A 27,656-nucleotide genomic window follows, 5' to 3' on the forward strand; every position below is an offset into this window, starting at 1 on the left:
ACTTAAAACTCAAAAATTGCTAATCATGGTTGTCAAAGTTTAATAACTTTAACTTAGAAATGAAATTTACTAAATTTCCTTTGAGCAAAGAAATGACAATCATCAAAATCTCATTCATAAAATATTTGTCTTTATCGATGTCCCCACATCAAAATTATTTTTCTTTGATTATAAAAATGCTCATTTTTTTTAAATAACCCAACTGATTATTAAATGGAATAGAAACTGACCTCTTCAGGGATGACCTTTGCTGGGCAAACTAGACGCAAGTACTCCTTTCTTTGCTTGCACTGCACCTCTCGTCAGCCGGTCTTATTTTCTGATCGCGTAAACAAAGCTGGCGGCCGCGGCATCAGATCTCACGTGCTCGGCGCCGGCAGAGTCAGCCGAGATTGAGCTCTCATCACTTTTCCTCTTTCTGCTGGACCTTCGAGCCCTCCCCTCCTAAGTCCCCTTTCCATGCACGTCCTGGCGCGTGCCTCATTTGCATAGCCCTCGATCCCGACCGCCCACTTGACAAAACCGAGATTGATGCTTTCAATTTCTGCTGTCACATGAGAATATACATAAAGATTGCAATTCCAGATTGAATTGAAATGCGGTATAATAATGCAGACCGGTTTAAAATTCCACCGGTTATATTTTTTAATTTGTCCAAAAAACAAATTCTGACAAAAAAAGCATGATTATACAATTGGACTATACATACTTGAAGGTTTATTTTCAAATAATTTGGATGTTTTATTCTACTTCTCACTATTTCTAATAACGGTTATTTGATGAAAAAAAAAACTGTAAAAGAAATAGTTTTGAAACTTAAAGAAATGATTTTTTTTAGTGTTTTAGAATAAATTGGAATAAATTTTGCGTTAAATTTGAAACGAAATTAACTTAAAATAAATTAAAGATGAGCATGGAAGGTATTCAATTCTGAATTAATGTTTTAGATCAAAAAATTTATGGAACATTGGCTGTTTTAAAAACCATAAAATAGCTGGGATTATTTAAAATTAAATTTAAACATTGATAGAATGATTTAGCTTTTAGATCTTGAAGTTTTGGTATAATTTGTTTTAAGAAACTTTTTCACCTGCCTAGGTGTATTATGTGTAAAATGAAAATGTTCTGTGATTTTGTCGCCTTACAAAGTGGCTTGTTTTCATTTTATTTCTTTTTCTTGAGACGTTTTGTTTCACAAAAAACACAACATAATGTTTCTCTTCTGCTCACTATCTCGCGGTAACATTTCAAGAGCGATATAACGTTTATATTCAGTTACATGAGACGGTTATACAATTTATACATATTTATTGAAATTCGTACGATCGATATACAACACAGTACGCAGCAATTTATATAAACATTTATTATCCTCCTGTTAGACATAATTTGTTTCCAAAAATTCACACTTACATGCCGTTTATGTGTTCCCTACCATTTAAAGTAAACAAATTAGTTTGATTGCAAAATATAAATTAAATTGAATGCATAAATAATTCTTTTTTGTTATAACACGATCAACGATCATCTGTAATTTTTTCCTTTTTTTAATATAAAATTAAATAAAATTTCACATGATGAAAAAAATTGACAAGTTATATTGACTTAATTATAAATTTTCTAATTAAATCAATGTTGCAAGTTTTATTTAATCTTGATACACTTTTCAAAATGTTTTGTAAATTTCAAATTTATTTCTTCCAAAATGTAACCAAAAGGGGCTTAACTTGAAATGAATCATATTTATGTAAGAAAATAATTGACAATTAAAACAGAATCCTCTTGAGTTACATAATATATATTTGACGCTTTTATATGTATAAATTTGAAAAAGGTGCAGTAAGTGTGAAAATTTCGCTTTCGTCGAAAAGTCATATCACAATCGCAGACGGTGTTTATATTTTTTATCATATATCAAAAAAGCATTCTTCATTTTTTCTATAGAGAAGAAACTCAATTATCTTTTTCCATAGGTGTTTAATGTCTGTGAATGTGCTCGGCTGTTATTAAATTTTTTTGTTATTTTCTCAAAGGTATGGTGAGTGGAAAAATAGCGCAGTTTTTCAGCCGCACCTTTCGCGTCTCGTATCATTATCAGTATGTGTGAGTGTATGAAGGCACATATTTATTTTATGTATTAAATTTTATTTGCGATCTCTCGCCCCCTACTCTCAACACACACCAACCTGTAAAACACCAATTTGAGAGAGACGCAGCTCATACTTATATTATAACAAACACCTTCAATATACACACGTTTATTGCGCAGTGTTTTTGAGCTCAACACAAAACATATTAGAAATTTGCTTAGGATTTATCTAAATTCAAAACAATTCCGCCCAACCCTGGATATCCTAACTTTCTAAAAGAATAACAGCCTCGTCAAGAGCAAAAAACAAAAATCGCCAAAATTCATGCATTGGATGGCTTTCAAATATGTCTTCTTTTGTTGCTTAAAAATGTCTTTCTTTAAAATTTCGTAAACGAAAACTGGCACTTGAGGTTAAAGATATAACCACAACTGGCAGGATTTCAAGAAAGTGACCTTATTTAAAATTCAAATGAGATTGCCTTATTTCCTCTCCTGCATTCGCAAACGACACTGCTATCGATTTTTCTATAGCCGAGGCTCAAAATTTTATAAAATTTTCAAACGTTTGTCCTACATTTAGACCTACCCTCTTTCCTATACGCAAAAGGTTACACGATTAACAAGATTTAATAAAATCTTAAACGTGAGACTTACATCGTCTCTTCATAAATTTAGATGAATGCAATTCAAAATTGAGATGATATCACAATTCAAGTTTATACCTGTTTTCGAGTTCATTTCAATAAAATTTTGTAAATTCTTGCCACATATATCAAATTAAATCTTACATGGGAAGATCTTTAAAAACACCCTAAAAAGTTCAGTTAGTACTAATTGCGTAAAAAAAGGAAGCCGTGATAATATATAAATTAAAGTTCATTTAACCGTTCCTAACGAAATGCTGGAAGCTGCATGGACCAAGATTACAATTTTTTTTTATATGTGAATAGCATTTTGAGATTCAGAGAATTAAACAAAAAATACTCATATTAGTAGACTTGAATTTTATACCTGAATTGAAATTCACAATCTAGCCGGGTGCTACAAGAAACTCTAAGTAGGTTAGCCCTGACGAAGTTTTTACACACATTATTTTATTTGTCTTTTTTGAGGTGTGTTTTTTTATGGAACAAGGCACGTACAAAAAACTGACTAATGAGATGGAGAATTTAATTGTTTTATTCTTTTAATAAAATTCGCGTTTTCCCCGTCGCCAATTTTGTACCTTGCGAATCGCGAAAAACGATAAATTTAAAACTTAGTGACGGAGAATGAATATGTTCGGTTGGATATGGGGGTGATTTGGCACATGTTTTACAGAATTTGTTGCTTTTTCACTGATATGGAATGGTTGGTATTTCTCAGCTAATAAACAATCGGCCTAAGTGATTTTGATGGCGATTTATCTCTAAAAACATTTTCATTGAGACATCTTAAAACTGTAAACTGAAGATTTAAAAATTTAACATTTTAGCCGGGATCGTCTAAAATCATTTCCCTTATAATTTGGCTCAAATAAATGATCACTCTGTGAAATTTCTTTTATTAAAAAATATTCTTTTTCTAGAGATTTAAATTCATTTGGCAGGAAAAGTCTAAGCTTAAAAATGCAAATTTTTTATCATGATTTCTGTGAAATTCGGTCAAATTTCAATTAAAAAAATCTTTCTTTAAAAACCAACAACAAAATATTATTATTGATTAACGTTATTTGATCTTAAAAACTTTGGTAAAAAAAATTACAATGTACACCTTAAAAATAATGCTTACATTTATCTCAATAAAACAATTTTCCAGGGGGGTTTCTTTTCTTTTCGGAAGGTCAGAGCAGACGCCTCCTCAGCTCGGCCATGTGAAGTCTGGCAAAGAGCACGAGTCCGGCGCCAATGATGGGCAGGCCGAAGAAGGCGCTGACCAGGTCGCCTGACAAGGTGGGGTCGAAAATGAGTTTTTCGTCTTGCATCCGGACGACGGACCACCAGACCCCGGACACAGGCAATGCCACCGAGGCCGCGGCCATGGCGAACAGGGCCGACTCGGTGGTGCGCAGGAAGTGGCACGTGGCGAAGAGGAAGGGTGCGTACGTGGCGGCCAAAACCCACGGCGTCCACGCGCACGTCGCCTGCTGCCACAGACACCAACACAGCTCCAGCAACCAGTCCCACGGAGACACACCCTGAAAAAGGAAGCAATTTTAAGTAAAAAATTATAACAAATTTGTAATATTAAAAGATATGATATATAATTTTACAGTCTAGATTTCTGTTTTTGATCGAAAAAGGAGACTTTCATGAGATTGCCCTGAAATTTTGTTTGCCGTTTACTGAATTTTGTATATTTTTGTATATTTTTTATTATTATTTATTCTTCTCACTAAGTTGATACAAAAAATTTGAAATTTAAAAAAGAGAAGAAGATATCTTAAGAAAAATTGAATGAATTGGGAAAACGAATTTTTAGATAATTAATTATTTAAAACATTTTTCTTTTTGGAATGAGCGTTCTTATATTTTGTTTTCTTTTCCAAAATTTGTGAGACTTCAATTGTTTATATTCCATATTAATCCAATCAATTTAGGAAAATAAAATCAATAAGTAGCTCATTTGAAATATGAATATTAATTTGCAATTGCAATTAAATTTTAAATTCATTTTTCCTTATAATCCCTCAATATTTTAAAGCAAATTTCACATAATATCCTCCATCGACAAAACTTAATTACGTCCAACAAAACTCTATTCGCCACTAGGGAGCACTTAATTAACTCTCGCGGCTGTGCCCCGATTTTCCAGTTTGTTTGATGGCATTTTAAATTCTCGCCGGTCCACGCAATCGATAGCTGGCGGTCGCGCGCGCGAGAGGACACAAAAGCGCCGCTCTCTGCTTGAGTTTGCCAAGGGTCGTTCGTTTGTATAACACCATACAGAGAGCTGACGCATGCACCAGCAATTAACCAGCACGGAATATATAAAAAAAAATCCACACAGAAATTTCCAACGGCATTATAAAAAGCTGCGGAAAATTCTCTGTCCAATTAAATCTCGTCGTCTTTCAAAATCTTTGCTTGAAAAATAAAAATAATAGATGGGGTTTGTTTCTCGTACAGTTTTTGTTTTGAAATATGAAAAAAAAGCCATTTTGATTACTTTAAAGTCACAAAAAAAGTTTGTTCTGATATAGTGAAAATGGATTTTTAAAGTTTTGAATATGTTTTTTAGAATTTAGTTCCATCCCTGGAATATTCAAAGAAAGAATTAAATATTTAAAATTTAGATTATTACTCCTGATTGACGTTATAAGTAAGATTATCGTTAAAAACTCCAAAGTAATTAAATTCAAAATATTAAATATAAGTGACTTGATTCCTTTGAAAGTAAATTCTGTTATAGATTTGGAAACATAATATATTTATTAAATGTTCTTGATTTAATTATCCTTGTATGGGAAATGGGAAAAGGTCAAGACAAATTTTTTTGGAGAGTATATTTTTTGTAAAAAAAACTTTATTTACTTGGAGACTTTTTAAATCAGAATTTGAGCCTGAATAGAGACTTTTTTTCACCAGCAATATGGCTTTTAAAGTCGCACTCGGGGCGCAAGATTAATGATGTCTGAGAGTGAAACTCGGCGGGCGGGATATGTGCAAACATACACACAAACACATACACAAGCAAAAAATCCTGTGCACTCCGGGCGTTCTCATTTCCTGTGCTCCGTCCGCACGGAGAGAAATCAATTCGTCTTGGGAGGATGTAGGCAACCTGCTCGACACGTGCGCAACGCCGCTTGCATATCAGCACGCAGTTTCTCCTCGCCGAAGCGAAAATCGAGAACAAAAAGAGAAGGAGGCTTTTTCTTCCGGCTTTTGTTTTGCCCAGGCTGAGCGCAGAAGGAAAATAATTTTCGCTCTTTTCTCTCTCTGCTCGCAGAGGAAGATTATTATTTATACTTGCGGTTGAGAAATTTCCATGGAAACGCACTGTGAAGAAATACACTCAGCAATTATCATCATCTTTTTTTTTTACAATATTTTTTAACGTATGCAATAAAGGTTTTTTAAAAAAATTTTGAAGAAAAATATCTTTATTTGCTGCTTTTTTAAATTTTATATTTAAAAGATTTTTCCCAGTAAAATAATGGTTTAAAGAAATTATCAATGACGTATTTCTGATAAATTAAACAAATATAATTTTTTAGTCTTCTGGTGTAAATTATCACGAAAAATTTGACTTTTCTGACTTAAAAACAGCAAAATAATAATAGGGAAATAATTTTCTTCTCAATGAACTGTATTTCTTCTGCTTCTGTATTGAATTAACCGGTCTATCATTTACAAATAAGAAGAGAAAGCCGTTTTAAATTCCCTTCTTTTTTTTTGCTTTGGAAAAACTGGAAGGTAAAATATTCAAAGGTGCTCGCGGCGGTCGCGGCGGCAGCGCTCGTCAAAAGCGAGCCTTTTAACTTTTCACGAGAGGCGGCGGCGTTTTCGTTTGGAAACTCTACGGCTGGCAAAATAACAGCCTTGGCAGAAACTCTGTGCCGTGGCAAATAGCGAGAAACCGAAATGGAAATATATTTGCCCAAGCCTAATTCAACACCAAGTTTGTTCTAGCAGTTAACAGCTTTGTTGATTTTTGTGCGGAAATAAATTGAAATTTGAATACATTTTTGGCAACCTTTGACTTTTCAAAATTTTTAATACTGCTGTTTGTTTACTTTTCCATATTGTTACAATAAATATCCAAAATTAAAAAATAAAATCAATTGTTTGGAGGCAAACACTGAAAACGGCACCGAACAACAAAACTACAGAGAGAATTTTGCTAAAACTTGTGATGTGAGATCAAAAAGACCACATTCGCCGACAAATAGTCGCTACTATTTTAATCGGTTCGTTCATGAATTACTAGAAATAACAAATTTTAACTAATATTTGTAGAAAATTATGGAATTGTAATATTACTTTGATGTTTTCGGCATCGCTTTTTAAATTTTGCACTTAAACAACTGTCTTAAATTGCAAGGTAAATATTAATATATTCAAATAAATTGTAGGTAAAAAGTGTTTAAAAACAGTTTCTTTTGATATTAATTTCGTGATCCAGATATAAATAACTTTAGAACTTAAATAACTTCACAAAATGATTTTTTAAATGAAAACAGACTTTTGCGTTTTCACAATTATGACTTATAAATTAATTAAATAAAAAATTTAGAATCTCTCATGTTGCAAGAAAGCTAAAAAACGACATTATATTCAATGTGGACCTACTGAATTTGCTCAAATTTGGTGCAATTTAGTTTTTAAAGATTTAAGAAAAAAATTTGGATTTTTGCTGAAATTTTTTCTTACACAATTCATCAATGCTTATAAATTTTAATGTTTACTAAAGCAAGTTTATGTGAGTAAAATAAACTTGGGATAAATAGTTTGCTTTTCAACTGTGAAATTAATATAAGAATAAAAAAATGGCAATTAAGGACTCCTTATTGCAATGCTAAGAGTACCAAAGAGGTTTTTTCGATCTCCCATATGCCCAATGTAAAATTTTTGCCCCATGAACTCCCAATTTTTTTCTGCTTATCTGTTTAGGGTCATTCAATTATCATTTTGTGCAATTTTGAGCAAAAAATTTCGGGCAGATTTTTTTTAATCGCCATTAACGAAATTCTCCATAAAACGCCATGTTAAATTTCAAAAAATCATATTTCAAGATTAATCCACGCGACCCCCCATTTTTCCTTGAGCAATCAACTCCACTGGTGGGCAGGAATCTATAAAAAAATCTGGGTCCAAAAATTTCGGGCCGATTTTCCGCAAACAGAAGTTGTAGATGTCAATAAGGAGGCCTTAAGATCATACTGTGACCTTTTTCCAAGAATAAAAGGTCACTGTAAATGGCATTTTGATAAAATTACCTTGAGCAAAACGGTGGCAAGTGCCGAGATGGCGGCAAAAACGACCAAAGCGGCCACTTGGGCGGCGGCCAGCACGGCGGCCACGTCTACTGAAGTCCTCCACGCCGCCTCCTCGGGGGCGGCCCGCGGCAAAAGCAGGTCGGGGGCGGCCGTCCACGTTTCCACGGTGCTCACCAACAGTGCCGACGGTTTCGCCTGAAAGAAAAAAAGAGAAAAAAGTCTGAGCTTTTTGACGAGAAAGGACGAAATAACTCTGTTGGGGGTTGAAAGAGATTGATTGATATGTTTGCCTTTCCGCCAGCAAATGGACCGCTTTCCGGCTCGTCAATGCGCTGTGTTTGTTCGAGAGAGCAAAAAGGCAAACACAATTGCTTTTTGTGAAACACCAGACCATGTGCTGGAAATAATGGAACTGGCTAAAATATTTCTTTTTTTCTGGAATAAGCAAATTCTCGACTATCATTATCTCAGCCTGAAGGGCGAAAAAAAACTTTTTAGACGTTTGAATTTAATTTTCAGCTCTAGCTTTTTAAAATTATCGACTTTCACTATCTCAGCCTGAAGGGCGCAAAAAAACATTTTAGACGTTTGAATTTAAATTTCAGCTCTAACTTTTTAAAATTCTCGACTTTCATTATCTCAGCCTGAAAGGAGCAAAAAAATATTTTAGACGTTTGAATTTAAATTTCAGCTCTAGCTTTTTAAAATTCTCGACTTTCATTATCTCAGCCTGAAAGGAGCAAAAAAATATTTTAGACGTTTGAATTTAAATTTCAGCTCTAGCTTTTTAATATTCTCGACTTTCATTATCTCAGCCTGAAGAGCGCAAAAAAACATTTTAGACGTTTGAATTTAAATTTCAGCTCTAGCTTTTTAAAATTCTCGACTTTCATTATCTCAGCCTGAAGGGCGCAAAAAAACTTTTTAGACGTTTGAATTTAAATTTCAGCTCTAGCTTTTTAAATTTCTCGACTTTCATTATCTCAGCCTGAAGGGCGCAAAAAAACATTTTAGACGTTTGAATTTAAATTTCAGCTCTAGCTTTTTAAAATTCTCGACTTTCATTATCTCAGCCTGAAGGGCGCAAAAAAACTTTTTAGACGTTTGAATTTAAATTTCAGCTCTAACTTTTTAAAATTCTTGACTTTCATTATCTCAGCCTAAAGGGCGCAAAAAAACATTTTAGACGTTTCAATTTAAATTTCAGCTCTAGCTTTTTAAAATTCTCGACTTTCATTATCTCAGCCTGAAGGGCGCAAAAAAACATTTTAGACGTTTGAATTTAAATTTCAGCTCTAGCTTTTTAAAATTCTCGACTTTCATTATCTCAGCCTGAAGGGCGCAAAAAAACATTTTAGACGTTTGAATTTAAATTTCAGCTCTAGCTTTTTAAAATTCTCGACTTTCATTATCTCAGCCTGAAGAGCGCAAAAAAACATTTTAGACGTTTGAATTTAAATTTCAGCTCTAGCTTTTTAAAATTCTCGACTTTCATTATCTCAGCCTGAAGGGCGCAAAAAAACTTTTTAGACGTTTGAATTTCAATTTCAGCTCTAGCTTTTTAAATTTCTCGACTTTCATTATCTCAGCCTGAAGGGCGCAAAAAAACATTTTAGACGTTTGAATTTAAATTTCAGCTCTAGCTTTTTAAAATTCTCGACTTTCATTATCTCAGCCTGAAGGGCGCAAAAAAACTTTTTAGACGTTTGAATTTAAATTTCAGCTCTAACTTTTTAAAATTCTTGACTTTCATTATCTCAGCCTAAAGGGCGCAAAAAAACATTTTAGACGTTTCAATTTAAATTTCAGCTCTAGCTTTTTAAAATTCTCGACTTTCATTATCTCAGCCTGAAGGGCGCAAAAAAACATTTTAGACGTTTGAATTTAAATTTCAGCTCTAGCTTTTTAAAATTCTCGACTTTCATTATCTCAGCCTGAAGGGCGCAAAAAAACTTTTTAGACGTTTGAATTTAAATTTCAGCTCTAGCTTTTTAAAATTCTCGACTTTCATTATCTCAGCCTGAAGGGCGCAAAAAAACTTTTTAGACGTTTGAATTTAAATTTCAGCTCTAGCTTTTTAAAATTCTCGACTTTCATTATCTCAGCCTGAAAGGAGCAAAAAAATATTTTAGACGTTTGAATTTAAATTTCAGCTCTAGCTTTTAAAAATTATCGACTTTCACTATCTCAGCCTGAAGGGCGCAAAAAAACTTTTTAGACGTTTGAATTTAAATTTCAGCTCTAACTTTTTAAAATTCTCGACTTTCATTATCTCAGACTGAGAGGAGCAAAAAAATATTTTAGACGTTTGAATTTAAATTTCAGCTCTAGCTTTTTAAAATTTTCGACTTTCATTATCTCAGCCTGAAAGGAGCAAAAAAATATTTTAGACGTTTGAATTTAAATATCAGCTCTAGCTTTTTAAAATTCTCGACTTTCATTATCTCAGCCTGAAGGGCGCAAAAAAACGTTTTAGACGTTTGAATTTAAATTTCAGCTCTAGCTTTTAAAAATTATCGACTTTCACTATCTCAGCCTGAAGGGCGCAAAAAAACATTTTAGACGTTTGAATTTAAATTTCAGCTCTAACTTTTTAAAATTCTCGACTTTCATTATCTCAGCCTGAAAGGAGCAAAAAAACATTTTAGACGTTTGAATTTAAATTTCAGCTCTAGCTTTTTAAAATTCTCGACTTTCATTATCTCAGCCTGAAAGGAGCAAAAAAATATTTTAGACGTTTGAATTTAAATTTCAGCTCTAGCTTTTTAAAATTCTCGACTTTCATTATCTCAGCCTGAAAGGAGCAAAAAAATATTTTAGACGTTTGAATTTAAATTTCAGCTCTAGCTTTTTAAAATTCTCGACTTTCATTATCTCAGCCTGAAGGGCGCCAAAAATCTTTTTAGACGTTTGAATTTAAATTTCAGCTCTAGCTTTTTAAAATTCACGACTTTCATTATCTCAGCCTGAAGGGCGCAAAAAATCTTTTTAGACGTTTGAATTTAAATTTCAGCTCTAGCTTTTTAAAATTCTCGACTTTCATTATCTCAGCCTGAAGGGCGCAAAAAAACATTTTAGACGTTTGAATTTAAATTTCAGCTCTAGCTTTTTAAAATTCACGACTTTCATTATCTCAGCCTGAAGGGCGCAAAAAATCTTTTTAGACGTTTGAATTTAAATTTCAGCTCTAGCTTTTTAAAATTCTCGACTTTCATTATCTCAGCCTGAAGGGCGCAAAAAAAATTTTTAGACGTTTGAATTTAAATTTCAGCTCTAGCTTTTTAAAATTCTCGACTTTCATTATCTCAGCCTGAAGGGCGCAAAAAAACATTTTAGACGTTTGAATTTAAATTTCAGCTCTAGCTTTTTAAAATTCTCGACTTTCATTATCTCAGCCTGAAGGGCGCAAAAAAACATTTTAGACGTTTGAATTTAAATTTCAGCTCTAGCTTTTTAAAATTCTCGACTTTCATTATCTCAGCCTGAAGGGCGCAAAAAAACATTTTAGACGTTTGAATTTAAATTTCAGCTCTAGCTTTTTAAAATTCTCGACTTTCATTATCTCAGCCTGAAGGGCGCAAAAAAACTTTTTAGACGTTTGAATTTAAATTTCAGCTCTAGCTTTTTAAAATTCTCGACTTTCATTATCTCAGCCTGAAGGGCGCAAAAAAACATTTTAGACGTTTGAATTTAAATTTCAGCTCTAGCTTTTTAAAATTCTCGACTTTCATTATCTCAGCCTGAAGCGCGCAAAAAACCTTTTTAGACGTTTGAATTTAAATTTCAGCTCTAGCTTTTTAAAATTCTCGACTTTCATTATCTCAGCCTGAAAGGAGCAAAAAAATATTTTAGACGTTTGAATTTAAATTTCAGCTCTAGCTTTTTAAAATTCTCGACTTTCATTATCTCAGCCTGAAAGGAGCAAAAAAATATTTTAGACGTTTGAATTTAAATTTCAGCTCTAGCTTTTAAAAATTATCGACTTTCACTATCTCAGCCTGAAGGGCGCAAAAAAACATTTTAGACGTTTGAATTTAAATTTCAGCTCTAACTTTTTAAAATTCTCGACTTTCATTATCTCAGCCTGAAAGGAGCAAAAAAATATTTTAGACGTTTGAATTTAAATTTCAGCTCTAACTTTTTAAAATTCTCGACTTTCATTATCTCAGCCTGAAAGGAGCAAAAAAATATTTTAGACGTTTGAATTTAAATTTCAGCTCTAGCTTTTTAAAATTCTCGACTTTCATTATCTCAGCCTGAAAGGAGCAAAAAAATATTTTAGACGTTTGAATTTAAATTTCAGCTCTAGCTTTTTAAAATTCTCGACTTTCATTATCTCAGCCTGAAGGGCGCAAAAAAACATTTTAGACGTTTGAATTTAAATTTCAGCTCTAGCTTTTTAAAATTCTCGACTTTCATTATCTCAGCCTGAAGGGCGCAAAAAAACTTTTTAGACGTTTGAATTTAAATTTCAGCTCTAGCTTTTTAAAATTCTCGACTTTCATTATCTCAGCCTGAAGGGCGCAAAAAAACATTTTGGACGTTTGAATTTAAATTTCAGCTCTAGCTTTTTAAAATTCTCGACTTTCATTATCTCAGCCTGAAGGGCGCAAAAAAACATTTTAGACGTTTGAATTTAAATTTCAGCTCTAGCTTTTTAAAATTCTCGACTTTCAATATCTCAGCCTGAAGGGCGCAAAAAACCTTTTTAGACGTTTAAATTTAAATTTCAGCTCTAGCTTTTTAAAATTCTCGACTTTCAATATCTCAGCCTGAAGGGCGCAAAAAACCTTTTTAGACGTTTGAATTTAAATTTCAGCTCTAGCTTTTTAAAATTCTCGACTTTCATTATCTTAGCCTGAAAGGAGCAAAAAAATATTTTAGACGTTTGAATTTAAATTTCAGCTCTAACTTTTTAAAATTCTCGACTTTCATTATCTCAGCCTGAAAGGAGCAAAAAAATATTTTAGACGTTTGAATTTAAATTTCAGCTCTAGCTTTTTAAAATTCTCGACTTTCATTATCTCAGCCTGAAGGGCGCAAAAAAACATTTTAGACGTTTGAATTTAAATTTCAGCTCTAGCTTTTTAAAATTCTCGACTTTCATTATCTCAGCCTGAAGGGCGCAAAAAAACATTTTAGACGTTTGAATTTAAATTTCAGCTCTAGCTTTTTAAAATTCTCGACTTTCATTATCTCAGCCTGAAGGGCGCAAAAAAACATTTTAGACGTTTGAATTTAAATTTCAGCTCTAGCTTTTTAAAATTCTCGACTTTCACTATCTCAGCCTGAAGGGCGCAAAAAAACTTTTTAGACGTTTGAATTTAAATTTCAGCTCTAGCTTTTTAAAATTCTCGACTTTCATTATCTCAGCCTGAAGGGCGCAAAAAAACATTTTAGACGTTTGAATTTAAATTTCAGCTCTAGCTTTTTAAAATTCTCGACTTTCATTATCTCAGCCTGAAGCGCGCAAAAAACCTTTTTAGACGTTTGAATTTAAATTTCAGCTCTAGCTTTTTAAAATTCTCGACTTTCATTATCTCAGCCTGAAAGGAGCAAAAAAATATTTTAGACGTTTGAATTTAAATTTCAGCTCTAGCTTTTTAAAATTCTCGACTTTCATTATCTCAGCCTGAAAGGAGCAAAAAAATATTTTAGACGTTTGAATTTAAATTTCAGCTCTAGCTTTTAAAAATTATCGACTTTCACTATCTCAGCCTGAAGGGCGCAAAAAAACATTTTAGACGTTTGAATTTAAATTTCAGCTCTAACTTTTTAAAATTCTCGACTTTCATTATCTCAGCCTGAAAGGAGCAAAAAAATATTTTAGACGTTTGAATTTAAATTTCAGCTCTAACTTTTTAAAATTCTCGACTTTCATTATCTCAGCCTGAAAGGAGCAAAAAAATATTTTAGACGTTTGAATTTAAATTTCAGCTCTAGCTTTTTAAAATTCTCGACTTTCATTATCTCAGCCTGAAAGGAGCAAAAAAATATTTTAGACGTTTGAATTTAAATTTCAGCTCTAGCTTTTTAAAATTCTCGACTTTCATTATCTCAGCCTGAAGGGCGCAAAAAAACATTTTAGACGTTTGAATTTAAATTTCAGCTCTAGCTTTTTAAAATTCTCGACTTTCATTATCTCAGCCTGAAGGGCGCAAAAAAACTTTTTAGACGTTTGAATTTAAATTTCAGCTCTAGCTTTTTAAAATTCTCGACTTTCATTATCTCAGCCTGAAGGGCGCAAAAAAACATTTTGGACGTTTGAATTTAAATTTCAGCTCTAGCTTTTTAAAATTCTCGACTTTCATTATCTCAGCCTGAAGGGCGCAAAAAAACATTTTAGACGTTTGAATTTAAATTTCAGCTCTAGCTTTTTAAAATTCTCGACTTTCAATATCTCAGCCTGAAGGGCGCAAAAAACCTTTTTAGACGTTTAAATTTAAATTTCAGCTCTAGCTTTTTAAAATTCTCGACTTTCAATATCTCAGCCTGAAGGGCGCAAAAAACCTTTTTAGACGTTTGAATTTAAATTTCAGCTCTAGCTTTTTAAAATTCTCGACTTTCATTATCTTAGCCTGAAAGGAGCAAAAAAATATTTTAGACGTTTGAATTTAAATTTCAGCTCTAACTTTTTAAAATTCTCGACTTTCATTATCTCAGCCTGAAAGGAGCAAAAAAATATTTTAGACGTTTGAATTTAAATTTCAGCTCTAGCTTTTTAAAATTCTCGACTTTCATTATCTCAGCCTGAAAGGAGCAAAAAAATATTTTAGACGTTTGAATTTAAATTTCAGCTCTAGCTTTTTAAAATTCTCGACTTTCATTATCTCAGCCTGAAGGGCGCAAAAAAACATTTTAGACGTTTGAATTTAAATTTCAGCTCTAGCTTTTTAAAATTCTCGACTTTCATTATCTCAGCCTGAAGGGCGCAAAAAAACTTTTTAGACGTTTGAATTTAAATTTCAGCTCTAGCTTTTTAAAATTCTCGACTTTCATTATCCCAGCCTGAAGGGCGCAAAAAAACTTTTTAGACGTTTGAATTTAAATTTCAGCTCTAGCTTTTTAAAATTCTCGACTTTCATTATCTCAGCCTGAAGGGCGCAAAAAAACATTTTGGACGTTTGAATTTAAATTTCAGCTCTAGCTTTTTAAAATTCTCGACTTTCATTATCTCAGCCTGAAGGGCGCAAAAAAACTTTTTAGACGTTTGAATTTAAATTTCAGCTCTAGCTTTTTAAAATTCTCGACTTTCAATATCTCAGCCTGAAGGGCGCAAAAAACCTTTTTAGACGTTTAAATTTAAATTTCAGCTCTAGCTTTTTAAAATTCTCGACTTTCATTATCTCAGCCTGAAAGGAGCAAAAAAATATTTTAGACGTTTGAATTTAAATTTCAGCTCTAGCTTTTTAAAATTCTCGACTTTCATTATCTCAGCCTGAAGGGCGCAAAAAAACGTTTTAGACGTTTGAATTTAAATTTCAGCTCTAGCTTTTAAAAATTATCGACTTTCACTATCTCAGCCTGAAGGGCGCAAAAAAACATTTTAGACGTTTGAATTTAAATTTCAGCTCTAACTTTTTAAAATTCTCGACTTTCATTATCTCAGCCTGAAAGGAGCAAAAAAACATTTTAGACGTTTGAATTTAAATTTCAGCTCTAGCTTTTTAAAATTCTCGACTTTCATTATCTCAGCCTGAAAGGAGCAAAAAAATATTTTAGACGTTTGAATTTAAATTTCAGCTCTAGCTTTTTAAAATTCTCGACTTTCATTATCTCAGCCTGAAAGGAGCAAAAAAATATTTTAGACGTTTGAATTTAAATTTCAGCTCTAGCTTTTTAAAATTCTCGACTTTCATTATCTCAGCCTGAAGGGCGCCAAAAATCTTTTTAGACGTTTGAATTTAAATTTCAGCTCTAGCTTTTTAAAATTCACGACTTTCATTATCTCAGCCTGAAGGGCGCAAAAAATCTTTTTAGACGTTTGAATTTAAATTTCAGCTCTAGCTTTTTAAAATTCTCGACTTTCATTATCTCAGCCTGAAGGGCGCAAAAAATCTTTTTAGACGTTTGAATTTAAATTTCAGCTCTAGCTTTTTAAAATTCACGACTTTCATTATCTCAGCCTGAAGGGCGCAAAAAATCTTTTTAGACGTTTGAATTTAAATTTCAGCTCTAGCTTTTTAAAATTCTCGACTTTCATTATCTCAGCCTGAAGGGCGCAAAAAAAATTTTTAGACGTTTGAATTTAAATTTCAGCTCTAGCTTTTTAAAATTCTCGACTTTCATTATCTCAGCCTGAAGGGCGCAAAAAAACATTTTAGACGTTTGAATTTAAATTTCAGCTCTAGCTTTTTAAAATTCTCGACTTTCATTATCTCAGCCTGAAGGGCGCAAAAAAACATTTTAGACGTTTGAATTTAAATTTCAGCTCTAGCTTTTTAAAATTCTCGACTTTCATTATCTCAGCCTGAAGGGCGCAAAAAAACATTTTAGACGTTTGAATTTAAATTTCAGCTCTAGCTTTTTAAAATTCTCGACTTTCATTATCTCAGCCTGAAGGGCGCAAAAAAACTTTTTAGACGTTTGAATTTAAATTTCAGCTCTAGCTTTTTAAAATTCTCGACTTTCATTATCTCAGCCTGAAGGGCGCAAAAAAACATTTTAGACGTTTGAATTTAAATTTCAGCTCTAGCTTTTTAAAATTCTCGACTTTCATTATCTCAGCCTGAAGCGCGCAAAAAACCTTTTTAGACGTTTGAATTTAAATTTCAGCTCTAGCTTTTTAAAATTCTCGACTTTCATTATCTCAGCCTGAAAGGAGCAAAAAAATATTTTAGACGTTTGAATTTAAATTTCAGCTCTAGCTTTTTAAAATTCTCGACTTTCATTATCTCAGCCTGAAAGGAGCAAAAAAATATTTTAGACGTTTGAATTTAAATTTCAGCTCTAGCTTTTAAAAATTATCGACTTTCACTATCTCAGCCTGAAGGGCGCAAAAAAACATTTTAGACGTTTGAATTTAAATTTCAGCTCTAACTTTTTAAAATTCTCGACTTTCATTATCTCAGCCTGAAAGGAGCAAAAAAATATTTTAGACGTTTGAATTTAAATTTCAGCTCTAACTTTTTAAAATTCTCGACTTTCATTATCTCAGCCTGAAAGGAGCAAAAAAATATTTTAGACGTTTGAATTTAAATTTCAGCTCTAGCTTTTTAAAATTCTCGACTTTCATTATCTCAGCCTGAAAGGAGCAAAAAAATATTTTAGACGTTTGAATTTAAATTTCAGCTCTAGCTTTTTAAAATTCTCGACTTTCATTATCTCAGCCTGAAGGGCGCAAAAAAACTTTTTAGACGTTTGAATTTAAATTTCAGCTCTAGCTTTTTAAAATTCTCGACTTTCATTATCTCAGCCTGAAGGGCGCAAAAAAACATTTTGGACGTTTGAATTTAAATTTCAGCTCTAGCTTTTTAAAATTCTCGACTTTCATTATCTCAGCCTGAAGGGCGCAAAAAAACATTTTAGACGTTTGAATTTAAATTTCAGCTCTAGCTTTTTAAAATTCTCGACTTTCAATATCTCAGCCTGAAGGGCGCAAAAAACCTTTTTAGACGTTTAAATTTAAATTTCAGCTCTAGCTTTTTAAAATTCTCGACTTTCAATATCTCAGCCTGAAGGGCGCAAAAAACCTTTTTAGACGTTTGAATTTAAATTTCAGCTCTAGCTTTTTAAAATTCTCGACTTTCATTATCTTAGCCTGAAAGGAGCAAAAAAATATTTTAGACGTTTGAATTTAAATTTCAGCTCTAACTTTTTAAAATTCTCGACTTTCATTATCTCAGCCTGAAAGGAGCAAAAAAATATTTTAGACGTTTGAATTTAAATTTCAGCTCTAGCTTTTTAAAATTCTCGACTTTCATTATCTCAGCCTGAAGGGCGCAAAAAAACATTTTAGACGTTTGAATTTAAATTTCAGCTCTAGCTTTTTAAAATTCTCGACTTTCATTATCTCAGCCTGAAGGGCGCAAAAAAACATTTTAGACGTTTGAATTTAAATTTCAGCTCTAGCTTTTTAAAATTCTCGACTTTCATTATCTCAGCCTGAAGGGCGCAAAAAAACATTTTAGACGTTTGAATTTAAATTTCAGCTCTAGCTTTTTAAAATTCTCGACTTTCATTATCTCAGCCTGAAGGGCGCAAAAAAACTTTTTAGACGTTTGAATTTAAATTTCAGCTCTAGCTTTTTAAAATTCTCGACTTTCATTATCTCAGCCTGAAGGGCGCAAAAAAACATTTTAGACGTTTGAATTTAAATTTCAGCTCTAGCTTTTTAAAATTCTCGACTTTCATTATCTCAGCCTGAAGCGCGCAAAAAACCTTTTTAGACGTTTGAATTTAAATTTCAGCTCTAGCTTTTTAAAATTCTCGACTTTCATTATCTCAGCCTGAAAGGAGCAAAAAAATATTTTAGACGTTTGAATTTAAATTTCAGCTCTAGCTTTTTAAAATTCTCGACTTTCATTATCTCAGCCTGAAAGGAGCAAAAAAATATTTTAGACGTTTGAATTTAAATTTCAGCTCTAGCTTTTAAAAATTATCGACTTTCACTATCTCAGCCTGAAGGGCGCAAAAAAACATTTTAGACGTTTGAATTTAAATTTCAGCTCTAACTTTTTAAAATTCTCGACTTTCATTATCTCAGCCTGAAAGGAGCAAAAAAATATTTTAGACGTTTGAATTTAAATTTCAGCTCTAACTTTTTAAAATTCTCGACTTTCATTATCTCAGCCTGAAAGGAGCAAAAAAATATTTTAGACGTTTGAATTTAAATTTCAGCTCTAGCTTTTTAAAATTCTCGACTTTCATTATCTCAGCCTGAAAGGAGCAAAAAAATATTTTAGACGTTTGAATTTAAATTTCAGCTCTAGCTTTTTAAAATTCTCGACTTTCATTATCTCAGCCTGAAGGGCGCAAAAAAACATTTTAGACGTTTGAATTTAAATTTCAGCTCTAGCTTTTTAAAATTCTCGACTTTCATTATCTCAGCCTGAAGGGCGCAAAAAAACTTTTTAGACGTTTGAATTTAAATTTCAGCTCTAGCTTTTTAAAATTCTCGACTTTCATTATCTCAGCCTGAAGGGCGCAAAAAAACATTTTGGACGTTTGAATTTAAATTTCAGCTCTAGCTTTTTAAAATTCTCGACTTTCATTATCTCAGCCTGAAGGGCGCAAAAAAACATTTTAGACGTTTGAATTTAAATTTCAGCTCTAGCTTTTTAAAATTCTCGACTTTCAATATCTCAGCCTGAAGGGCGCAAAAAACCTTTTTAGACGTTTAAATTTAAATTTCAGCTCTAGCTTTTTAAAATTCTCGACTTTCAATATCTCAGCCTGAAGGGCGCAAAAAACCTTTTTAGACGTTTGAATTTAAATTTCAGCTCTAGCTTTTTAAAATTCTCGACTTTCATTATCTTAGCCTGAAAGGAGCAAAAAAATATTTTAGACGTTTGAATTTAAATTTCAGCTCTAACTTTTTAAAATTCTCGACTTTCATTATCTCAGCCTGAAAGGAGCAAAAAAATATTTTAGACGTTTGAATTTAAATTTCAGCTCTAGCTTTTTAAAATTCTCGACTTTCATTATCTCAGCCTGAAAGGAGCAAAAAAATATTTTAGACGTTTGAATTTAAATTTCAGCTCTAGCTTTTTAAAATTCTCGACTTTCATTATCTCAGCCTGAAGGGCGCAAAAAAACATTTTAGACGTTTGAATTTAAATTTCAGCTCTAGCTTTTTAAAATTCTCGACTTTCATTATCTCAGCCTGAAGGGCGCAAAAAAACTTTTTAGACGTTTGAATTTAAATTTCAGCTCTAGCTTTTTAAAATTCTCGACTTTCATTATCTCAGCCTGAAGGGCGCAAAAAAACTTTTTAGACGTTTGAATTTAAATTTCAGCTCTAGCTTTTTAAAATTCTCGACTTTCATTATCTCAGCCTGAAGGGCGCAAAAAAACATTTTGGACGTTTGAATTTAAATTTCAGCTCTAGCTTTTTAAAATTCTCGACTTTCATTATCTCAGCCTGAAGGGCGCAAAAAAACATTTTAGACGTTTGAATTTAAATTTCAGCTCTAGCTTTTTAAAATTCTCGACTTTCAATATCTCAGCCTGAAGGGCGCAAAAAACCTTTTTAGACGTTTAAATTTAAATTTCAGCTCTAGCTTTTTAAAATTCTCGACTTTCATTATCTCAGCCTGAAAGGAGCAAAAAAATATTTTAGACGTTTGAATTTAAATTTCAGCTCTAGCTTTTTAAAATTCTCGACTTTCATTATCTCAGCCTGAAGGGCGCAAAAAAACATTTTAGACGTTTGAATTTAAATTTCAGCTCTAGCTTTTTAAAATTCTCGACTTTCATTATCTCAGCCTGAAGGGCGCAAAAAAACTTTTTAGACGTTTGAATTTAAATTTCAGCTCTAGCTTTTTAAAATTCTCGACTTTCATTATCTCAGCCTGAAGGGCGCAAAAAAACATTTTGGACGTTTGAATTTAAATTTCAGCTCTAGCTTTTTAAAATTCTCGACTTTCATTATCTCAGCCTGAAGGGCGCAAAAAACTTTTTAGACGTTTGAATTTAAATTTCAGCTCTAGCTTTTTAAAATTCTCGACTTTCAATATCTCAGCCTGAAGGGCGCAAAAAACCTTTTTAGACGTTTGAATTTAAATTTCAGCTCTAGCTTTTTAAAATTCTCGACTTTCAATATCTCAGCCTGAAGGGCGCAAAAAACCTTTTTAGATGTTTGAATTTAAATTTCAGCTCTAGCTTTTTAAAATTCTCGACTTTCATTATCTTAGCCTGAAGGGTGCAAAATATTTTTTAGACAAAACAACCACTACAATTAACAATTAAAACTTATTTTAATAGACTATTATTTGCACTATTCGAAAGATGTTTTCTAGTCGTTTCAATTTAAATAGAAAAGCATTGAAATTGATGGACCAGAAAACTGCTAGGCAATAATTTGTAATGACGTGAAATAAACTTATTTAAATTTCCATTTGGAAAATCTATAAAAATATACTAAAACTGCACATTTTAAAGAAATTAAAATTCCGATGATTATTTTCCGCGATTTGTTGCATTGAACTGGGATGTAATTTGCCTTGCCGGCATGACAGCCATCCATCATTTTTGTTGACACTGAATCTCGTCGCGGATTTCATGTCAAACAACATTTGGGTCACAGCAAATAAAGAAGAGGCAGGCAGGGTTTTATTGGCAGTTCGTGCTCCGCTGCTTTTGTTGGCGACGACAGCAGTCGAGGATTTGATAAATAAAAGAAAGGAATTTCACCTCTCGTCTCAGAGACGACGAGAATCAATTTCGAAGACAAACTTGTGCAGAGGAATTAAATTAGGTCGATCGTTCTAGTTTTAGGAGCTGAATTGGCTGCCGGTTTTTTTACGATTATGCTTCCTTTTCCGCTTGTTTGCGGCGACGCGCTTGGCGAAATGGCACTTTCGAAGAGACTTTATAAAAGAGCGAACGGAAAAAAGGGCGAGTGAGGCAATCGCATTAGCGGTGGTGCGTGAGAGAAAAACGATTCGCACGAGAATTGGCCAAAGAAAGCGGTCGGCCGAATTCAATTTGCGCACCTCGACTTATCTTCTCCGCACGTGACGAATGAATAAAGTAGTGCTTTTGAGGGGATAAAAGATCAAAAATGTAAAAGTAAAATTCGGGAAAAAAGACTTACAAATTTTTCCAGTCTCAAAACAGCATCAATAATCGTGAAATATATACATTGAAAAAAATATCCTTTCGAAAAAAGGCTTTATTGACCAAATCTAACTTCTTTCATCATAATTTAATATTTTGCAGCTCATAATAATTAATTATAATAAAAAATATTTCTATCAAATTGTCTATAACTTCAAATGTATTTCGAAATCATAGATTAAAGAATGTGTTTCGTTGAAAATTCAGACGAAAATTTCTCCAAATAATATTCGATTTTCACAGAAATTTTATCTAAAAATTGCTTCAATATCATGATTTTTAAAACTCTTCGGCCCTTCTTTTGCGAAATTCTATAGTTTGAAACTCCTTTTAAATGAAAATCGTGATTCACGGACCTTAGTGAGGAGGAAGAAGTTCTCGAGGAGGGCGCACGAGAAGGCCCAGATGGCGATGGCGAGCACGTAGACGGCGGCCCAGAAAAAGTGGGCACCGTTGGCCGCCCAGGCCGACTTCTTCGCGGCCGGCACTTGGTTGCCCAGGCAGCGGAACTCGTTGCACAGTTGCAGGTCGACGCTGACGAATACGCCCAGGATCACGATCAGCCCACTCAGGAGACGCCGTAAACTCACCACTGGTGAACACACAGAAAAGTTTTAGAGTTTGAGTAGGAAAGCGACAGACCCGTCGCGTAATGGGAAAGTTTTGTTGGAAAAAATAAACGGATTAATTGAAAAATTTCCCGGCCCTTCAGGAAAAAAAAGATGGAGCATGAATAAAAACTAGCAATATATATAAATCTTACACGTACAAAACTCTTAACTATTAGATTCTTAATGGTAGAATTTCTATTTCATGAATTTTCGTTATTTATAAGTTTTGAGTATTCAACTTTAGTTCTTTAGAAAAATGAAAGAAGTTTTGGAAAAAAATTAATTGTAGCCTATTTTTACATTTTTACGATTAAAAAGGAAAAAAAATTAAATCGTTAAGATAGTATAATATTTTAACAACAAAAGACTCGCTGATCTTTTTAAAATTGTTTTTTGTCTAATATGTATGTATTGCTATGACCGACCAAAATATTTTGGTTAAGCTTGCTTTCCGAGTATGGTTGAGTTAAAATTATAATGATTGCATTATTGCATTCTTGCTTTTAGTCAAATTTTTAACTTTTCCTTTAATAATTTATACAAAATGCAAAAGTACTGATAAATGTTAAATATTTATTTTAAATAAATTTCATTCTATGACATTTTCATTTAAAAATTTAATTATTTTTTTCTCATTAACCGCAATTGGAAAGTGACAACTGACAATGTTCCCATGCAAATGCATTATTCCAAATTAAATAAATTTTATTTTTAACTAAAACAATTAAAGTTACCTTTTTTACAAATGATGAAGCAAAATGCGAGTGCGAAAGCAAGTCCGGTGCCCATTAGAGGCACCTGCAGGTGGCACATGAGGCGGCCAGGCTGAGAGGCCAGTCCGAGGGCCGCGACGGCCGCACCCTGGAAGCCGCCGGCCCTCACCAGAGGCCCCAGATGACCTCGTCGTGGCCCGACCCGCGGCGCCAACAGTGCGAGGCCACAGAGGCCGACGGCCGCGGCCGCTACGGCCAAAAACAGGGGGCACGGAACGGAGCTGGCTGAAGGAGCGGCCAACGGCAGTGTGGCCACCAGGGCGCTGCCTGAGGCGGCCACGGCCGCCCCCCACGCGATCAGGGGGACGCGGGCAGAGGTCAGCGAGGGGGCAGGGGTCGCTGACCCCTCCTCGTCGCTGTCCCCCGAGTCGCTGCAGCAGCCGGACTCTTCATCCGACACCAACGGCTCTTCCTCCGACTCCATCTCCTGCAACAAAAATCATTGAACTATAATAAAAAATATTAAATATTATTATTTTGATTTTTATAGGAATTTTATTGAAGATGAGAAATTGATATTAATTAAAAACATAATGAAATAAATTTTTTTTAACTGTTTATCCTCTTTGGAAAGGCATCAGCGGTAGCAGAAAGGCCTGCTAAATCGCAACGGCAGATAACACGATGACGTTGATGACGTTGGGACCCACTGAGCTTGCGAGAATGGAGAATAGGATAAGTTTGGTTGTTCGCATATTTATATTTTTCAAGAGTGAGGAAGGTGAGCGGCTGCGGCCTATGAATGTGAACTATGCCGGCATTTCGCCTGGAATGTCAGATGGAAACCGCAGAAAACACCAGACGCATAGTCGAAGTTGCAGACGCATGCCTGCAATTTCTCCCCAAATATTATTATTTTGTTAGTGGATGAGGAATGAAGATAAAAAGAAAAATGATAAGTAGAAAAATGTTACATATATTTTAAAATTTAAAGACTTTGTGTGTAAAATTTCTCTATACAAGCAAATGCAACAAAATCATTTTAAAATAAAACAAAAATAAACATTACGTTTTTACATTTTAATAAAAATAGTTAACAAAATTTGTGTTTTGAATATTTTATATATGTTTATAAAATTTTTTTAACGATTTTTAAATATTTTTAATATATTAGCTATTAAAGAAGTTTATTAAATTTTACGCATTTTTTAACTTATTGAAATTAATTTATAATATTAACAATTGCATTAAGTCAGAGAATTATTACATAAAATAAATTTTGTTTTTAGATGCTTTCGTGTCAATTTGGTCACCTGTGCATGACAATAAAAGTGAAAAAATAAAAAAATTAAAACTATGGAGGTAAACACAAGCTTTGAACTAGTTGAAAAATGAAAATTATCATATCATTGAACAAATAAGCACCAATACTAATCAAACCTTTTGGAAATACTTACAGACCAGACACAATTTATTAAAGTTTTAAACATGCTCAGTTGCTCACTAAGTCATAATATCAAGGAAGCAAGTCTAGCTTGATTTTACTGCCAATTTCCATTTAAGGACGCACATGAAAATCATCGCAAAACGACCGGCGTGTCTCGGCTGCTGAGGGTATTATTTCCGTCGCGGGTGAATTTGCAATTTTCATGACACACGCCCAGGACGAATTATAAAGGGCTGTTCGTCGTCCTCCCTTAAGCGAGTTACGCGCTTGATAAAGTGAACTTCACAAGAGATTAGCATTTATTATATGTGCTGCTAGGCGTGGTGTGCGCAACTAGGTCAGTCGGCACAAAGAAAAGTGGCCAACCAAGAAGAAGAGTTCAATTTCGCGATCGTAAAAAATAAAAGGAAGAAGCCTCAAGATCAAGGGGCTAAATAGACTTTGTCTGCCATCGTGAGCGACGTCCCATTTTCTGGAGGCGGTTTGAGCAAAAAAAGTCGCGCAATTTGGTTAAAGCAAAAGGATGAGAAACGAGAGATTCCTCTCTGGAGATAGTCGAGGTTGAATCTCGTAGAAAAACGTACGTGCGCGATTTCGCTAACGAATTGCCCTTCCATCTTGGATTTTATGTGCGAATCATCTTGCGTGTTTTTAAAAGGAGACTCAGCAATCTTAATAAAATCTGATTTGACACTGATGTGAAGGAAAAATCCAAATTTAATTAAAAATTTTAAGAAATAAGTAATAAATTTGTAAAATAAAGCTGTTTTTGTTGCTATTTTGTTTTTACTTGTTAATTTTTTTAAATAATATTTCATATATAATTTCTTTTATTTATTCCAATCAATTTATATTATTAATTTTTATTTGTTTCTTAATTTTTTATACTACGTATATTTCAATATGATTCATTAAAATTTGAGTCTGACATTTAATTAATTATAAGAAATTGTCATCACATGCTTAAAATATCTTTATGGATTGTAACCCTTTTTAATTTGGTGGTTTTACAGTGTTGCATGATGCATGTAGATTAATTTGGATTATCTTTAAATATTTCAACAAAAATTGATTAGTATTTAAAACTTATTATAACATGCATTAAATTTGAAAAGTGAATTACCCCTCATGAATTGTAAAACTGTTTTTTTTTCTGTATAAACAAAAATTAGTAGAAAGGAAATAGCTGATTTTTAATTCAACAAGCATAAACTCAATCTAGATTGTAATAAACTTTTATAAAAATTGCCATAAATTTTAATACAAATCCAGATAAAGAAAGTCTCTTCTAAGAATGGGCTTATCTTTTTAGTATTAATTGAATTTTATGAAATTTCAAGCCCGCTTTTTTTCAAAGCTTTGGCCTAAATCCCTCAAGTCCTATAGTATCCAATTGTTTTAAGTAAAAGGATTTCCGCCCCGGAGACCACGATGTTTGTTTGGTATAATTCCGCAAGGCAAACATTTTTTTTCATCTGTGTGGCGGTCCGCACTGCAGCTGCAGAAGCTAATTAAACTCGGAATTAAAAGCGGCGGCTTTTTTCGTGCGGCGGACCCGAGGGGAAATTTCGAAATCGCGCCAGGAATTAAATTCAAGGGAGCCGCGTGGTGCTCTACCGGCAACGGACCCTGACACTTTGCAGATTTAGGGGTGCGAGAGAGCGAAATAGAGAGCGGCGCATCCCCCGCGCACCCCTGCTCTCTTCGCCACCCCCTCTGCACCAAATTCCGATCCGCACTCTGCCTTTTCAAAACAAAACACGCAAACGAACACGCATTCCATTTTACACGGGGTTGCTTCACTCTCTGGACCCAAATCGAGTTATGGGGTGTGTGAAGAGGCTCGCGTCGCTTTTCGCGCCAGCTTCTCTTTTCCGAAAGCTCCTAACGCACGAATTATGTCTCTCGTGTCACAAACAGCCGAGCAAAGTTTTCCAGTCTGTTCGACACGGCGCCCTGTTATAAACCCTTAATGGTTGGAAAAGTTTCAAACCAAGTGAGGCATTCAATTCTATGCAAAATGCAAAATTTATAAAAACTATACAAGTAAATTACGTAATTTTAAATAATTAAAAAGATCAAGTTTTTAGAAATACTCAAAATTTTAGAATAAAATTATAAATTCATATTTTTTATTTTTGGAAATTTGAATATTTTGTGTAAATAATTTAGTAAATAATTAGAAGATTTCAGTTGTCAGGTTGCATACGAACCTTTCAGGAGGTGCAGGCTGACGGAAAAGGCTGCTCTGTGTCCGGCTCGGTGGGCATTTTCGAGGCGACTCTACTCGCTCAGGCCTCGCTTGCTCCTCTCGGAGGGGTGCAACCCCGGCCCGGCCACCCCCTCCGCCAGCACGCGGGGATGCTCTCTTGCTTTTCGCTGCTGCATAGAGATGGAGTGATGTGGACCACTTGTGCGAAAGTCGATTTTGCAAAAGTAAGTGCGTAATATTTCCACACCTTTACACAAAAAGCTTTTTTATGGTTTTTTAATTGTGAATTATTTTGAAACTTTTCCTCTATCCCTGTGGTTAGAAAAAAAGTATACCAATCACAGTTTCAATTTTTAAAGCGTAAAAGCTACTTTGGAAACTTTATTTCAAGTTAATTGGTTTGAAGCCTTTTTATTTGTGTCGCAAAAAGTATTGAAAGAAATTGTGTCTATTGACGATGTAAAACGGCAACAGCAACAGTTAATTATGGAAACCCATTGTGTGCAAAACTTTGTTAATGGTTATTTAAAAAAAAAATCATCACGTTGCTGCTTATTCAACTAAAACTAATAAATTGAAATAATTTTTCGGAAATATTAATTTTTTATTCGGACAAATAATATAAATTTTTAATTAATTTAATGCAAAAAATCTTAAGAATATTTATGTTTAAACCTTTACTTTTGAACATTAAAAACTCATCTGCATTCTTTCCACTTCAAAAGAAACGGAAATTGCTATTTTTTTTTTTGCAGTTTGTTCTTTCTTCTTAATTCGATAATTTAAATTTAAATGATTACTTAAAACGTATATTTTTTTTTGCTTTCATAAAATTTCCTGACAATAACAATAAGAATATGCAACTTTTCAATCATTCAGCGT

General features: G+C 33.3%; 2 protein-coding genes across 3 annotated transcripts in view; both read right to left on the reverse strand.

Moving 5' to 3' along the window:
• Positions 1–375, reverse strand: part of LOC132204562 (agrin-like) — a 30,284-nt gene extending 29,909 nt beyond the window's left edge. The window contains exon 1 of the mRNA XM_059633142.1: positions 231–375. The gene's annotated coding sequence lies outside the window, so the exon portion shown is untranslated. The remainder of the gene's footprint in view (positions 1–230) is intronic.
• A 766-nt stretch (positions 376–1,141) lies between these two features.
• On the reverse strand, positions 1,142–26,844 carry LOC132204290 (uncharacterized). 2 transcript variants are annotated; one of them, XM_059632703.1, is made up of 5 exons: positions 26,776–26,844; positions 23,137–23,602; positions 22,148–22,383; positions 8,013–8,207; positions 1,142–4,268 (listed from the first exon to the last, which is right to left on the reverse strand). In XM_059632703.1, the coding sequence occupies exons 2-5, from the start codon at positions 23,597–23,599 to the stop codon at positions 3,915–3,917; spliced, it is 1,248 nt and encodes a 415-aa protein (XP_059488686.1). In that variant the 5' UTR covers positions 23,600–23,602; positions 26,776–26,844; the 3' UTR covers positions 1,142–3,914. The 2 variants fall into 2 exon arrangements, with proteins under 2 accessions (XP_059488686.1, XP_059488685.1); XM_059632702.1 differs by lacking the exon at positions 26,776–26,844 and adding an exon at positions 23,730–23,861.
• Positions 26,845–27,656: the final 812 nt, after the last annotated feature.

Source organism: Neocloeon triangulifer, unplaced genomic scaffold, assembly GCF_031216515.1.
Source record: "Neocloeon triangulifer isolate White Clay Creek 2 clone unplaced genomic scaffold, ASM3121651v1 ptg000022l, whole genome shotgun sequence".
NCBI lineage: Eukaryota > Metazoa > Arthropoda > Insecta > Ephemeroptera > Baetidae > Neocloeon > Neocloeon triangulifer.